This window comes from Cebidichthys violaceus, unplaced genomic scaffold (assembly GCF_023349555.1).
Source record: "Cebidichthys violaceus isolate CVI_PGR_0920_01 unplaced genomic scaffold, fCebVio1.0.p SCAF_30, whole genome shotgun sequence".
NCBI lineage: Eukaryota > Metazoa > Chordata > Actinopteri > Perciformes > Stichaeidae > Cebidichthys > Cebidichthys violaceus.
The window spans coordinates 3,153,917-3,170,220 of record NW_027176484.1 but is presented as its reverse complement, the minus strand read 5'-3'; the positions used below and the strand labels follow the sequence as shown (position 1 = coordinate 3,170,220).

At 41.7% G+C, this 16,304-nt stretch overlaps 1 protein-coding gene across 22 annotated transcripts in view; it reads right to left on the bottom strand.

Annotated features, from left to right (window-relative positions):
* The window catches only part of myo9aa (myosin IXAa), a 105,340-nt gene that overhangs the window by 40,162 nt on the left and 48,874 nt on the right, over positions 1-16,304 (bottom strand). For 18 of the 22 annotated variants that reach the window (XM_068724225.1, XM_068724226.1, XM_068724232.1 and 15 more), the window contains exons 3-9: positions 10,253-10,347; positions 10,078-10,140; positions 8,163-8,262; positions 5,957-6,010; positions 3,075-3,172; positions 2,494-2,620; positions 1,620-1,709 (exon numbers count right to left, since the gene is read on the bottom strand). In XM_068724225.1, the coding sequence (XP_068580326.1) occupies positions 1,620-1,709; positions 2,494-2,620; positions 3,075-3,172; positions 5,957-6,010; positions 8,163-8,262; positions 10,078-10,140; positions 10,253-10,347 (627 nt within the window). Of the gene's footprint in view, positions 1-1,619; positions 1,710-2,493; positions 2,621-3,074; positions 3,173-5,956; positions 6,011-6,485; positions 6,591-8,162; positions 8,263-10,077; positions 10,141-10,252; positions 10,348-16,304 lie in introns of those variants that run through there. The other 4 variants (XM_068724238.1, XM_068724239.1, XM_068724249.1 and 1 more) reach the window with 2 other exon arrangements.

The following is a 16,304-nucleotide window of genomic DNA, read 5'->3' as shown; positions in this document are numbered from 1 at the left end:
TTTAATAGTATATACAGTCTATGTTTAGCCTAACGGCTCTCCCGCTGGGAAGAGCAGCATGATATTCAGATGACAAACATTAAATATTTGGTAGCTAAAGAAGAAGATATAGAAATAATAGTGTGTTCATTTTTGTAAGCAGGGAGATTACTTGACAAAAGCTTCCTTGGCAAATTATTGGGGAAAATGTTCTAATTCCCATTTCCGCTGGAAAGATTTGAACTTGCTGCAGCAAAAGGTGAGCCGTAGTGTTCAGAAACCAAACAAACCATGAAGTGGCTGCTCAAAGTTGAAATTCCCGTCTTTCTAAATAATTAACAGGGATATTTTTAGCTAACCCCAAACCCAAATATGTCTTCCACGAGTCGGGACAGATATTTTTTTGAACTTCATACATACTGCGGTCTAATGACCCGCGAGCTTTTCATTATTTGGAGGAAGTTGGACTAAAAGACGGAAACGGCCTCATAACTCTGACCAAATAGAGAGAACTCATTACACAGACGCTCCGAATTCTTTTGAGGTTCTTTGAGTGTATGATTTCAGTTAACAAGGCAATGAGATTGTTGTGACTGTTGGAGCAATATTTACACAGAGACCACCCAGTGAGCTTCCAAAACAATCACTGTTTGTTCATTTGAAATGCCTCCTAAATATCCAACAGGCCGTTGTGAGGTTGCACGTGTAACACGGCGACATCTTTTGGGAGAGTTTGCGGTAAAATGCTGCTGAAATCTGGGTAACTATTGTGAGTGATTTACACTGGAAAATAAGAAAATGATTTAACCGTATTCAGTGTATGCGTGCGGGAAATATTTACCATGTGGCATCACTGGAATATGAAATATATAAGGCTTCGTGAGAACTTTAAAAGTGAACTAAATCCGTGTGCATGTGTAAAAACATCTCTGTTCAAACTGACTGGCGTGTTCCAGTGTGCGTCCATGTTGTTCTCCTCTCCCCTCTCAGATGGCTCTCATCTGCAGACCGTGACGCGTGTTTGTTTTCAAAGAAAACCGTAGAGGGACTTGAAATGCCTTCCCCGTCTCTCTAAACACACTGAAGGACTCTGTGTGTGTGTGTGTGTGTGTGTGTGTGTGTGTGTGTGTGTGTGTGTGTGTGTGTGTGTGTGTGTGCTGCAGTGACTGCGTGTACATGTGTGGCCACAGGCAGGAGGAGATCCGGTCCCGGTGCGCGCTGTCCTGTAAACACGGCCGGGTCAGACTGAAGAGACGAGGCTGCGGCGCCGGTATTGAGTTGGCAAAATGTCTTTAGTCGCTTTACTGAGTATGGTGCTTTATTTAAGCTTTTTTAAAAAAAAAATGCTTAGTTATGCTCCTCAATACTACAGTAGACAATATTGGAACACACACTAATCAGAGTTTACTGTTACCCGTGTTATACTAACATGAAGTGATACGTCATTGGATGTCAGAAAGTAAAGTATTACCACGGTTAACTCTACCTGGTCTACTTCTACTGAAGAGCAGGGGAGTAGCACACTTGTTTTTTCTACCACCTGTAAAGTCCTTTTCTGCATCCTGCGTGTCTAATTTCACCAAGCTCAATACGTGCCTCGATATTTAATGCGAGCACAGCTACGGGAAGGAGAGTCTCACCTCGGAAAGTTTGTAAGGAACGATCAGCTTCTCTCCGACGGTTATTGTCTTCCGCGTTGTCAGAGCTTCAAACAGCATCTCTTCTTTGACCTGTCGATCATGACAGCGAGAGAGAAAGTGAAGTGAGTTTGATCTGATGATAAACCCATCATTTAATTCAACGTATTTGCGTATCCACTTTTATCCAAAGTATTAGCAACAGTGTGTGCTGTGACCACAGAATCCTGGACCATCATGGAGTTTTGATATCAGACACATTCAGGTTGCCTTTTTATCTTTGACAGTGTTTAAATAATCGTGTGCAGGTTGACAGCTTGAAGAAGTGCTTTTATAAATCTACAGCAGCAACAAAGACTTGTCTCCTCATAAGTTAACACAAGAAAAAAAAGTGAAAAATGACGGTTCTGCACAGGCTTGTAATAAAGAAGGTGAATATGACTATAATCTATTAAAATGGAAAATGATCCACAAACAGTAACGATGTAAAACAAGTTAAACCACATTCCTGGGAGGATATCAAACTGTCACTTGTATTGTTACCATTAAGGCCTCATGTGTATGTATTAAGTACTTCAGGCTCCAAAGCAAGTATACAACAACAAATATAATGATATTTAATATTAATTCAAAATGGATAAGCAAAAAAATTAAAATGAAGCGATATATATCTATTCAATCTTTTACATAAGGCACCCATATTAAAACCAGAGTGATTTATTTCATCTTAATTTATGTCATATTTTGTTGTTTGGCAATACAAACAGAAAAGAAACAGTCAGAGCAGGAATATCATGTTAGTATTTGACGCCACCTATTTATTTATTGTTATATATAAACACATTTAGAGTATTTGAAGCATTATTTTTTGCCGTACCTCCAGCAGTTCGGAGACGACGGGCAGCATCTCGGGGTTACAGATGTCGATCGAGTCGTCCCTGTAGGTTTTCTTCTTGTAGCGGATGTTGCCCAGGTGAAGGATGGCCGACAGCAGGCAGAAGATCCTAAACAACAGTTCAGGAAACGTTCAAGAGACGCCGCACTGGTTGAATTACTGTGGGACAGTCTGGAACTGCAGATACTCTCAATAGGTGGAAACTTTTTGATTTTAATAGTCGGAACATTAAATTACATAATGGTGGTGTTGGTGGTGGTGAAGATGAATGTGGTGGCCAACAAGGCTGAGGTGGTTGTTCTTCTACGCATCATTTATTTGTCATTTTACAACACAGGGTTGCACAATGTAGTTGTAGCCCATTCCCGCTATACGCACATTAAACATATATACAGATCTTACAATTATAAGATACAACTAAATATAATAAAATAAAATATATACTGTCACTTGTGAACAAATCCTTACAGATGAGGTGGATCACTATTGCGGTCTTGTGTGTGTGTGTGTGTGTGTGTGTGTGTGTGTGTGTGTGTGTGTGTGTGTGTGTGTGTGACACTCACTTTTTGCGCGTGGAAGGAAGAAAGCCCACCATCTCCATGGCCAGCTGAAGCCTCTCGAAGTCATGCTTCAGGTCTTCTCCTTCGACTGTGAAGCAGTCCTGCGGAAAATAAATAAATAAAAAGCAGCAACCAGGTGTCATCAGGTTTACAGGAGCTGTTACGACACGGCCGCCTGAAAGCCAAAAGAGCTAATGAAGGACTCACTAAAGACTGTTGACATACACAGTGCCCAAATGTATTAATGTTTACAGAGCGTCCAACAAAAGGTGCCTAAAATAGTTTTTTAAAGTTTACTTGGCAGCCGACACAAATAAAAAGCAGCAGAGTGGCCTGAAGCAGACGGAATGAATGACTCATGCTAAAATAAGCTATTATTAAGAAGCTCGGGGGTCAAAACCCTCCAGTCTGGTGTGCAGAGCGTGTGCAGGTTCTGCTCATGTCGTGGAAAATCCCTTTAAACCAATCCACAGAAGAATGGCGAGCTGGTAAAAAAAAGGGAGCTGAGAAGAAGCAGCGGTTTACGGGGGCTCCTGTGTTTGAGTGATGGACGACGGGCTAAACGAGCAGAGAGGAGACGCAGCGGGAGTTTGTTCCTCTCAGGGAGGCCCTTACAGGCACAAGTTCTTACACTTCACATGTAATACATGTGAAGCGCAGATCTCATTGACAAGACTTGAATAATACAGTCACTACAATTAAAATACTTTGTGTGAAATAGTGCAGCTGGAATATTATTTAACAACCAAACGCACATGAGCAGGAGTAAACTCGTGGATGAATCTGGATCTGGATTAGTTGTTTATGACAAGTGGAAGAGCTTTTCCCAGACCAGGACCACAAGCTTTGATGTAACTACATAACTACACAGTCGTTCACTGCATATACACCCAGCGTAATGTGAGCTCTGCTCTTTGCTTTATGGGCCCGTTCCACTATGGCTGCCATAATTATCACATACCGAGGCCTCAGAAAGACAAACACTCCAAACACGGGACTCACACTTACACCAACGAGCCTCCGGCTTGCTGCCTTCACTCTCTGCTTTCATGGCAGAAACGTACACTCACCTGTTAGTACTCTGGAGTTACATTTCTAGAGCAAGAAAATCTACATTTATGTAAAAAAAAAAAAAAAAAAAAAAAAGTTGCTATAACTTCAACAATCTGGAGTTTCCTCAGTTTCAATGTGTAGTAAAAAGGTGTTTGTTGACTCCAGATGATGTAAATGTTTTGTAAAAAAAAATGAAATCACCATATTCATTAATATATATCCTTTGTTGACATATATTAATATAATTACTTTCCTTGATGTTTCTTTTGGATAAAAAAAAATCATAAAGTTAACTGGAAGATATATGAATTCCTTCTTATATTGTTCCAGATATGGGCCATGACTGCAGGGCTTATCCCACTGGTCACAGCATATTCATAGTAATTTATATTCAGATATTCTGAACTTAAATATAAACTACATTAAGCATCTCACACTATCATTGATATTCACAAATACAATTACCTTACTGAGATAGATGGAGTGGAAAATGAATGGATTAATCAAATGTACCTCAAGAATAAAAGAGCACAGTTACATACAGGAGCTAATAAACAGAGACATTAACGACCACCACACAAAAACAAGACAAATCCCAACACAAATCACAAAAGACTTTTCTGATCATTGACATCATTCAATCAAAGTGTTTCTGCTGCAGAGTGTGATTTGAATCTGATCCAGTGATTGAGAGGTGAGGGTGTGTCTTTAGGCAAATAACCTGTGACAACATAGAGGCATGAGCATGTAAATATACTGCAGCTCAGCCACTAACTGGAGAACAATGGGACCAGTCTGTGACTGAACCTCAGCCCACTACTCAAACACTTACACAGGTCTCACGGCCGTTCTATTCAGGGAACTTTTAGTAGAGGTAGTGCACTTTGAGACCTTATGGACCAAGTCAAGTCTCAAGTCTTTAGAGAGCAAGTCCAAGTCTTAAGAGGGATAGTCCAAGTCAAGTCTCAGCTCTATAAGGGGTTTGTCAATTCTTTTAGAGGGCAAGTCCAAATCAAGTCTCAAGTCCTTAAAGGGCAAGTCCAAATCAAGTTTTAGGTCTTTAGAGGGTTAGTGTAAGTCTTTGGTTGGTGCAAGTCTGAGTTAAGTCTCAAGTCTTAAGGGGGTATGTCCAGGTCAAGTCTCAAGTCCTGAGAGGGCAAGTGTGAGTCTAATCTCAAGTCTTAATAGGAAAAGTCCGAGTTCAAGTCCTAGTCAAGTTTCAAGTCTTTAGAGGGCAAATCTGAGTCAAGTCTTTAGGAGGACAAGACCATTTATTTAGAGGGTATGTCCAAGTCTTTGGACGACAAGTCTGAGTCTAGTCTCAGGTCAGAATAAGTCATAACAAAAATTCTTAATTTTATATTTATATTCTTGATAAATATCAAAGACTTGAAATACTTTGAACTCAATATTACTGACATTTGTTTGTGTAACATAGTTAGGACTTCATTGTCAGCGTGGAGGATTTCACTATCACTACTAGAAAACACTGACTGCACAGTCAATGATCAAAAAAGCCTCACAGGTTACAGCAACAAAGGCATCTACAGTGGCCAGGATATGACTAGACATACTAACATAACTCAGAGAGGAGAAGCAAAAACAAACAATGCGGAAATAAACACCGAACCAAACCAGGAAATATCCACAAAGCAACAAAATGGGGGGGGGGGGGGGGGGCAACTTGTGCAGGGAAAGTGTGGCTCGAGCTGCAAGTGCTCAGGTGACAAAAAAAAAATCTACATGTTGAGGTTTCTCCAACACGTACAGACAAACACACACACACACACACACACACACACACACACACACACACACACACAGATACTGACCCCTTCACTCTCACAGTTACTGTCCCAGTGCAGTTGGTTGGTTGACTTTGTCATCTGGAAATGTTAAGGCAGAGTTTACAGGAGGGCGAGGTGACGGTTAGACAGCAGCATTCAAATGAAGTCACATACTGCACAATTAAACACAGATGTATATGCAACGAACAGCAATGGAAGGACGTGCTGTTAAGATGCAAGCAACGGCTGAGCTTCACAGCTCTATTCCATAAATACAGACAAGTATCAAGTAAACACAGTCCGACGTCAGTCAAAGCACAAGGACACTGAGGAAGAGAGATGTCTGCACACAAAACATGTTCACAGAGATTATTAAACAAGCACACGTCAGGATTGAACACATCAAGTCATTAAAGCAGGATGAGGAGGCGGAATGAAAACGTCAGATTTGTAACGTGCGCGAACATTTAGGATTCAGAATGAATGATTGGCTTTGCTTTACTTTAAATCACAGCCTACTGTATTTTTGAGCATACCACGAGTGTTAATGATTGATTTCCTACCTTAAACTTACATCAGATATGAAATCTACCACAGCCATTTTAGGTTAAAGTAACTATTGCATTGCATGATGTTCCACTTTGTAAGCAGGAAACTGTTTTGAAATTCTTTTCCAGGTCTGTTCGGAAAGCCAGCACCATCTGGGATTTCAGAATCTGCTGTTGAAAGCGACATTTGTAATTAATTACCAGATAAACACGAATACCTTTCTGGCACTTCTTTTTAGCGTTCTATCTATTCAATGAAAAGCATTTTAGCAGCCAGCAAGACTCAGCCAGGGTGTCCTTCAATGCACCATCTTCAAGAGTTTTTCTTACAATGTTAATGTAACTTTGGAAAAGAAAAATTAAATAAATTCTTCGCTGCAATTGATTGATTTTCATTCACAATTTAAATCAATCAGATCCAATTGTTGCTAAAAAATGAGGAAATCAATCTAAAAACCTACGGCTTGCTTTGGACATTGGCCAGTTAAATGTAAATTTGTGGTTAAAGCCAAATGCAAAGTGAGTTAAAATTAAGGGCCAAGGTGTGAAAAATGAATAACTGGGGGGAAAAAACAGCCATAACTTGTGTTTAAGTAGCCTGTAAACATGTTGTGTTGATTGTGTGCACAGGAGAGGTTGTGAAATCCATGCAAGAGGTCCAACCGGCACGAGAGTGTGGTTTTCTTTAAGTAAACTCCTCAGAATACACAGAAGGGGAAAGAGGAAGAGAGACACAAGGGACGGGTAAAATAAGAACAGAGTGCAAGAATGTGTGCATGTTTTTAAGCATGCATATGTGTTTGTGTGTTTGCATGTGTGTGTCAGCGGCCGGGAGGAATGGAAGGAATTCCCTGCTCTCTTCTGCGTAGGCGTAAAGGATTTAGGAGGGGAGCAGGTCCCTGGTTGTCATGGAGTGACTGTCAAAGCTCGGAGAGAATAGACGCAACAATATGACGCAACATCCACATTCCATACATGTAATGTGTGTGTGTGTGTGTGTGTGTGTGTGTGTGTGTGTGTGTGTGTGTGTGTTTGCTAATCATGGCTTTGTTTGTTTTGTTTTATGTGAAACCTGTTTTCGCTGTGAGTAACACAAGCAACGAAGACGAGGGACAGATACTGTTTGTTTCTCCGTCTCTGTTTGTGTTTGTCGGTGACGGTGTACGGATGACGATGTGTGAGTGCATGTGTCAAAATGTAAATGAGGACCAAAGTGTGTGCAAAACAAACACACATGTGAGTTACAGTTACACCCACAAAACACAAATGAATACACAATCTACTAAACTTATCACACAGACAGGTTTGAAATGAAACGCGTCTCCAGAGATTCGACCGCTACATGTTTTGTTCATATGTATGTGTGACAGAGGGAGAGGGACTATGTAGTCGGTGTTGAAAGCAACCAACAGAGGAATGCGTTTCCTTTGTGTCCTGATTTCTCTCTTTTATCCTGTTTGCAGAGACACAGAGGTAAATGTGCCGGGTTTGCTGGGGTCTAACGACTGGTCGATGACACTAACACAGACACACAAAACTCTGACAATGTATTAACACTATGACAAAAGCATAAGACAACGCAAACCTCGTAAAGACATAAAAAACACAAATTGACAACAAGTGTAAGACACAACCAGGAGAGATTAGTTGTTAATCTGATTTTATTTAAATAAAGTGTATTGTGTCTGGTTGTGAGGACCCACCTGACTGAGGTAATGGTATTCTTCAGGCTTCATGAGGTGAAAGGCTTCCCTCTCTTCTTCACTCGCTCCTGCCAGCAGGTAGTAAAACACGTGGTAGTTTCTAAAAGCAAAAAGAAAAACATTTCCACTTACGGTTAGTTACTGTAAAATTAAACCTATTGCAAATAAAATCTTCATTGCTCACAAATCAAAATGTGTGTTTTTGCCTGAGATCATGTTAATATGGATACAAAAAAAATATTTCCATGAAATGGTTAATTAGCTCATGTTTTCCAAAAGTAGAAACACATTAACACTATAAGTTAAAATATACACAGAACACAAAACCAAAGTGCAACCGGAGAAACAACTTTGCATCTATTCTTAGATTCTTACTACTACGAATGATGTTGTTACCTTATGATGAATTAAATGAGGTTATCCTCTGTACAATGGTCATCTTAGCATTTCGTCAGCATGTAAATAAGCTCACAGTTAACAAGCCAATGTGTTGCAAAGGTAGTTACATAGTAAGACTAGTTTATGTTAGCTTATTGGCTTGTTAGCCACCATGCTATATACCAAAATGATAGTTAACAGGACATTAATCAGGGCTGCCAAGTGTTTAATTTAGTTTAGAGTGAGACTCTGTATAGTTGAAGTTGGTGCATTTTATGAGTTGGCCCTCTGTGATGTTACCCACAGCAGGGGTCGGGGTCATCACTCCTCAATCCTCGGGAACTTAGTTTCAAAAGTTCAGCAGCCAAATTCACAATTTGAAATCACTTATAAGTGACAAGCCAAGTCACTAATCATGGTCAATGATAAATTGATGGATGATCATTCTGAGGTCACTTAAAAAGTGATGCCCTGAATTTGGAGAAAATTGTCAACCTACAAAGTTCCTTTTTTTCTAGTCAAAAGTGTCTGAATGCTTCCTGGATTAGTGAAATGACACATGCTGTTATAGCTGCATGGATAAAAATGAACTTGCAATGTAAGCATGTTAGCATGCAATGCTCGCATCAACTTCAACTAGAAAGAGAACACTGACAATGGAAATAGTGTCTTTCATTTTAGGGGTAACCTCTTATTAACCGATATGCTTCTGGCACTAAGTAAAACTTCAATGTGTTGCACCTGTATTGAATGCACTTCAACCACGAAGCTAACGCTAACGCTGAAAGCTCAGTTTGTTTGTGTGCAGGACTGCGACTGTGTGTGTGTTTGTGTGCACTTTTTCCTCTGACAGCACCTAGCTGCAGCGTAAAGGTTAAAAGTCAAAAGTGTGCAGCAGCTGTGCGACCAGGGTCCCCTTGGAGTACACACACACACACACACACACACACACACACACATGCACAAACACACACACACGAACACACAAACACACATGCACAAACACACACACACGAACACACAAACACACACACACACAAGCTATTATGGTCCTGGAGTCAGCACTCCATCTCAATAAGAGGTGGCTAACACCGGGGGCCCACTGTGAGCCCCCCATGGTGAGGTTAACCCTCACCAAACTGTCTAGCCGGTCCAACACATTAGTGTCACCTCCACTCACAGCTCAACTCACTTCATGAATCACACTTCGGTAAACTCAAACAACAGGCTTTCTGATATACATGCACTCTAACTTTTATTTTGTTGCCAAAATTCAAACTGCATGTATGTCATACTTGCTGCTCGCATCATTTTTTTCAAGTAAAGTTCAATTCAAATGTGACGTGAGATTGATTAAAAAATTCCCAAGATCAACACAAACCAGTTTTGACGTATTAAACATAACTCATATTTACTTTAGTATTAATATATTGCATTGCAGAAGTGAAGTTGCCTCGACTGTGTCACTCCCTGCTTAACAAACCCCAAGTACTTCAGCTTTAGATTTCTATGATTACGATCAGCTTGAAGTGCTCACCGCTCCTTGTGCTCCTGATACACCAGCCTCGACTTCTCCAGCAGGTATTTCTCCACATATGCTCTAAAAAAAAAAAAAAAAAAAAAAAAAGGTCACACAATAAAATCGTTAACTTCAAAACATTATTATTATTTTTTTTTTGGAAAATGAAAAGCATTGGTCTCTGGTTCCTTACCCTCTCACAGTTCCGCTCTCCTGGTAGTTCACCTGAATGAACTTGCCAAAGCGACTCGAGTTGTTATTGTGGGCTGTCTTTGCGTTCCCAAATGCCTGAAGGGGAAAGAGATGAAAACGAGGTGAGACAAATACAAAAACACACAAATAAATGGGAATAGGCCACATATTCCATATCATACACACATACTACCAACAGAGGTTTGAGGACAAGTTCCAGAGTCGGTTTTAGGTGTGGATAGTTTGTGGGTCAAGCACACAGACTTTGGCCTCGTGACAAACATTGTCTTGAAACACGGTCAGCCTGGACGGCGCTTTTCCTCTTGCACAGTTTCAAACAGCGTCAGTTCGAGACAGATGATTAATAACATGGTTTTAGGATCAATTCAAGTCAGAGTCAGACAAATTGCCAGAGTGGGGATGAAGGAGCTGGGGCCTGATGAAAAAAAAAATGAAAAAAAAAAGCTCCTCAGTGAGTAATGGGATCCATGTGGCCGTGTGGAACATGTGTAGTGGTTGTGCTTTAATAAGACGCTCCAGTATTTCCCCTCATAGCTCTGTTTATGTTGTATGGCTGCCTGGAGGGGAAGTCGTTTTTTCGCCCTATATAAACCCTGCAGTTATTTGTAGCTCCGCCACAAGTAAACAAATTCCTCAGTGAATCACTTAGAGCTGCCCCGAGCCCTGCGTCTGAGGAATGGGAAAACACCCCTCTCTGATCCCACCCTTCACCAACGCCGCTAACTAGCATACGAGCAGAAGGCTAATGGCAAGCTAATGGGCTACGTTGTAGGTCTTCGGGCTAATCCGAAAGCACAAATTTGCAGCTGAGATTGAGTTCAACCATCGCTGAACTTGACTTGAATTTCAAAACCTTCATGTTGTTTTGTTTTTGAGAGGGCCATGATTAGCAAGTAGTGCAATGGAACACAGAAGAAACAACTAGAATGCATTTCTCTTATTCAGCGGCAAACGGCCGGCCATAGCATCACACGTGAAAGCTATGCAAGTCAATGCTTATTTATCTATTTAACCTTAATTTAACCAGATAAAAATCCATTGGTTGACCATCCAACCATATTTAACAATGTGCAGCGATGAAAAGCAAAGCTGCAACCCCATAGTGTTTCTTTTTTCTTTTCAAATGAGTCGATGACAGTTGACTCACGGTCTGCAGTGCCTTTAAGTTGCAACATACAATGGTAGCGTACACGTCATGTTGGATAATCTTTTGCCGTCTTTAAACAACCTATGTATTTATGTGCGGGTGACCGTGGCTAAGTGGAGAGCAGGGCTGCCTTTCAACCAGAGAGTCGTCAGTTCAATCCCCAGCTCCAGCTCCGCTAGTCTCATGTCAATGTGTCCTTGAGCAAGACACTTAGCCCCAAAATTGGTGTATAGATACTGAATTGTAAGTCGCTTTGGATAAAAGCGTCTGCTAAATTAATGTAATTTATAATGCAGCACTATAGTGAAAGTCTATGGGTGAAGATCATCAAACCATTTAAGTCCCAGTGAAACGGAAGTTAGAGCAATATTTAGCTTCTGTAATGATTTCTGTATGATGTAATGATGTTTGATGACTCATGCTGCACTAAGGGGCGTTTACAAAAAAATCATGCAGTCAAATGAGACTGTAGCCGTGTAGCTAGCCACGCCGGTCAATTAAAACCCACACTTAACAGCTTGTGGGTTGTAATAGTTAACAGAACAATATGGAGAGATAAAAAGAGAGGAGCGCGTTTGGATACATGTGGCATTCATTTCCAAAACAATGCGGCTGAAGTCTAATTCATTCAAGGGAAAACTTGCAGATTTTTGACTGGCTCTGTGTTACTGCGGTAGAACATGCAGCTGAAAGACCTCCGGATGAGAGTGTTTTCTGGCGGTCGAGCAAGCGGAGAGCTGGTGCGCTGGCTGCATGATGGGAGGCCAGGCGCCGTTCATCTGCACGTACTAGCCACGCTGCATTAACAAAGAGCCGGTTGAAAACCCTGCAAAGTTTCCCTTCCATCTCTCCCTCCTCCTGCATCATGCATCCACTGTGAAATACACCACAGCACACAAGCTAAAGACGCTCCGACGTCCGTTTCACTGACTTAAGATGCTTTTGGTTATCAGGACAAAGGACTCTTTGGCCTCTCTCTACACAACAGACAGAGCCTGACTCAAACAACTGGATCCCAGCAATGAACTCGGCTTTCATTTATGACTCACTGAGCTGAACAAATCATTAAAATGGGCCGACGCTGTGGAAAGACCAATTCAACTCTGCCGTCTGGACAAGGAAAGAGCACCAAAGGTCACACTGCAGAACAGTGACGATATCATTTCACGTCCAGCAATGTGGCTTTAAAATGCGATGCTTGCTGCAGTGGATATTTCCAGAGGAGCTGGTGGTCTGTTCACCGCTCCATCCGTCTATGAACTGGCTGACCTGCCTGGTTCAGGAACTACAGGTCAGACGAGGACAGACTGTCAGCGTCCCTAAGAACTTCCTGATTGAACAGCCAATAAAAAGCAGCCACTCACAACACTAACCGCTCGCAGTCGTGTTGAGGAACTCGGGTCAGACGAGTCAGATATTAGACCTTCAGTGTTTCCTTGACGTTTAACATTTCGTGTTGGGCCAGCAGGAAGCAGGATGTGGAAAAACTAAAATACTGAGAGCTGATTTATGTTGAGGCACCGTGTATTCGTCCACCTGGTCTGTGTAAAAAAAGACCGACAGATAGACACATTTACAGCCGAAAGTTCGTATTCTCTCTAAACTTTGGCAAGCTCCATATCAACAACAATAAAAATCAGAAAGATGTGTCAAAACTGACCTCAGGAGGGGATTGAGTTTCTTACCTACATGCAAGAGAACAAGAACGCACATGTAAAAGAAATGGAGATTGCTGCCATTAGGTCAGTGAACTAGTTAGTCACTGCCACGATCAATACAATAATTCCAGCATTTCAAATTCTAAGAATATGAAAATAAATGAACTAACATGTCTCACACTGTCCTCACAGCATCAGACACTCCCTTAGTGCAGAGCAACAGACCAATCTATAGCAACATGTCAACAGAGAAAAACATCAAACAATCAGTAATGATTCTAGTGAAGAATCTTTTCTCCCAAAAAATAACCGCAGATAGAACGAAGCACCCACAAGAAAAGCTGTGCTTCCATTAGAAGAAAAATAAGATTTTACTCCACCTACACAAACAACCCACAACAATGCAAATGTGCTCTTGCACCGTCTCCTACAGCAGTCGTCAAAAGTTATTCTGGTAAATCTAAGTCACTAACTCGAGCTCAAGTAAACGGGGCAGGTTGAGGTGAAGTGATTTCTAACATACAGTATACCAGCAGATTTTTTTTTTCCCCCCTTTGAATTCTGACAAAGACTGAAAGCGACACCAGAACTAAAAGTGTTTGTACAGACAGTGATTCTCACCACTTCAGTCACTCCAGCAGGTCAACAACATTATTCTTGGCTTCAGACCACAGACCAATGACAGACTTGAGATGGTGCCAGTGTGTTCTGGGTGTAATGTGTCCACAGGCTCGGTCAGAGTCGCTGCACGGACAGAGAGGATGCCACAAGGCCGATGTGATGTTTTCATAAGTCTGTCGATCCTCGTTTCACCAACTGTTCAGCTGTGATGAATACTGTGAGAAAACCCTTTTAATTAAATGTCCTTCAGTTGAAGCTTTCAAACTCAATCAACTTTAATTTTCTTCACTCGGGGTAGTGACTAAACCCAACCATGATCCAGCTCTGTCGTTACAATTTTAAATCTACTAGTGCCGTGTCCGTTCAGAGCGGTTGTTCACTGGTTATTTATTTATTTATTTATTCTACCAAGTCATAATTTCTATTTTCAACCGAATGATTGCTTTGGAAGAAGGCTAAAAAAAATTGTGCTCTTACAATTTTGTGACGACACAGAAGAAGAAAGACATTTCATTAGGACTTGATCCATTGAAGAGGGCTCATATGATGATATGAAGGTCACAGAGCTCCAACGGGAAAATATTAATACATATGTTTCTTTTCTAGGAAATCAATTAGACTTCCAGCGCCGCCTCACACAGAGGCAATCAGTTCTATTCTATTATTGCTTCGGTCTGTAGCGATGTAATTAGGTCTTTATCTGCCGTTGTGTGCTCTGACTCATGCAGTGTGAAGCAGAGACACGTGGCTTTTAAACACATGAGGATGACTTCATTAGCAGCTTCTTGAGGAGAACGGAGGAGAGTGAAAACAGACTGTTGTCCTGTTGTCAAGTCTGCGGGGAGTTTTTCCAAACGGACGGAGGGGGTCACACTAGGCGCTCGGATACAAAGTGCGGACAAAAAGCTGCTTGATTTAACTCACAAAGGGATTATCTTCCAGTAAGTCATCAACTGCTCGGGGGGGGGGGGGGGGGGGGGGGTTACAAATTCATTTCCACGCTGGGTTGTGTTTAGAGGTCGTGTGACAGCACGGCCCCAAACTACACACAGAGAAACGCTTTGTCTGAATTTCAAAGTCACTTAAGTGAAATGAGCCATGGGGCTGAAAACAGCATTCTTCTGACTGCAAATTGATTTAGGAAATTGTCACCAAATTGTTTGCATTCCTTCCCTGACAGTAGCTACGAAGCATCCGTGTGATTCAACGGTCACTCCAGAGGCGTTGCTCATTTGACCTCCGTAGATTCACATCCTTTCCTGAGCCCGTTACCAGAATGACTCATCCGCCTCAGTATGCGGTCAGGATGTCAACAATAAGAGGGAAAGGGCCAGCGCCTCGGCCCAACATGTATCACCGTTATGTCACGGCGCGTGTGGGCGGATAAACGCTAGATGCTAATTCCTGACCGCGCCCCCTTGTAATGTCACACCTGAGGTCATGCTGACCAGAGTGGACTGTGGTCGCTGTGGCTGTTGAATCACAGGGGGATCTGCAGTCATGGGGAGAGAGGAGAAGCCCGGTGGGATGTGGGCTCTGGCTGCTTCTGTCAAAACAGTGTTAGAGGTGGGGCGTTTAACCGTCGGTGTGAAACATTTAAGAGGCTTTTCTCTTCCGTGCAATAGGAGGATTGAACATATGTGAGCTTTTGTTTGTGATTCTTGTAATTCAGCCATTTAAAAAAAAAAAAAAAAGACCAATGTTTGGGTGCAAGCAGGCGGCAACCTCCAGTTCTAAGAAGTGAAGCCAATGTGGAAGAGCCTTAAACTTGCATTCTTTCTAATGGCCAACAGGGGGCGACTCTTCTTGGTCGCAAAAGAAGTCCGATTGTATGGAACGCTTTGAAAAAATTACTCCAATTCTCACTCAATTTATTACCTCAGTAAACATTGTAAACATGAGTTTATGGTCTCAATCACTAGTCTCAAGTCTTCTTCAATACAGCATGATGTTCATTTAGTAAGTTATGGTCAAATTTAGAGTAAAATAGAATATAAAGCAGGGTATTTATTAGGACAGGCTACCTTGTGATTGACAGGTGGCTGCCATGGCGTCTCTACTACAGCGTCACTCCCACACAGTCCACATATGATAACTTCTGTTCACTGGTTGCAAAAATCCAAGATGGCAAGGCCAAACCGCAGTCCACAAACCAATGGGTGGCGTCACAACGCCTACAAAGACCAAGCTTTTTGTAACACTGCACTAAGTCCTATCGTCAGAAAAGCCGTCTTTCATAATTCTCCGTAAGATCATCATCACTCTGCCTCAAACACCCCCGGGAGCAGATCTGATGGTCCAGTGAAACTAGCCGTACAGACGTCAAGCTTGACAGGTTGAGCAACTCTGGCGAGATGCGTCACGCTCCAATGAACTGCCATAATCCTCGGGGCTTTCAGGTTTACTGTTGTGTCCAAGAGAATTTTAGCTTCAAGTTTTTTTTGTTTTTTTTTATAAAACCGTAGTCACATCTGTTTATGCTGCATATTTCTGCGTGCACACTGATGTAAGAACATGCAGTTTGTATCAAAAATGACATTTCACACACTACAGCCCGAAGGAAAAATAAATAAATAGGCTTCTTCTGGGAAACACATGACATCATC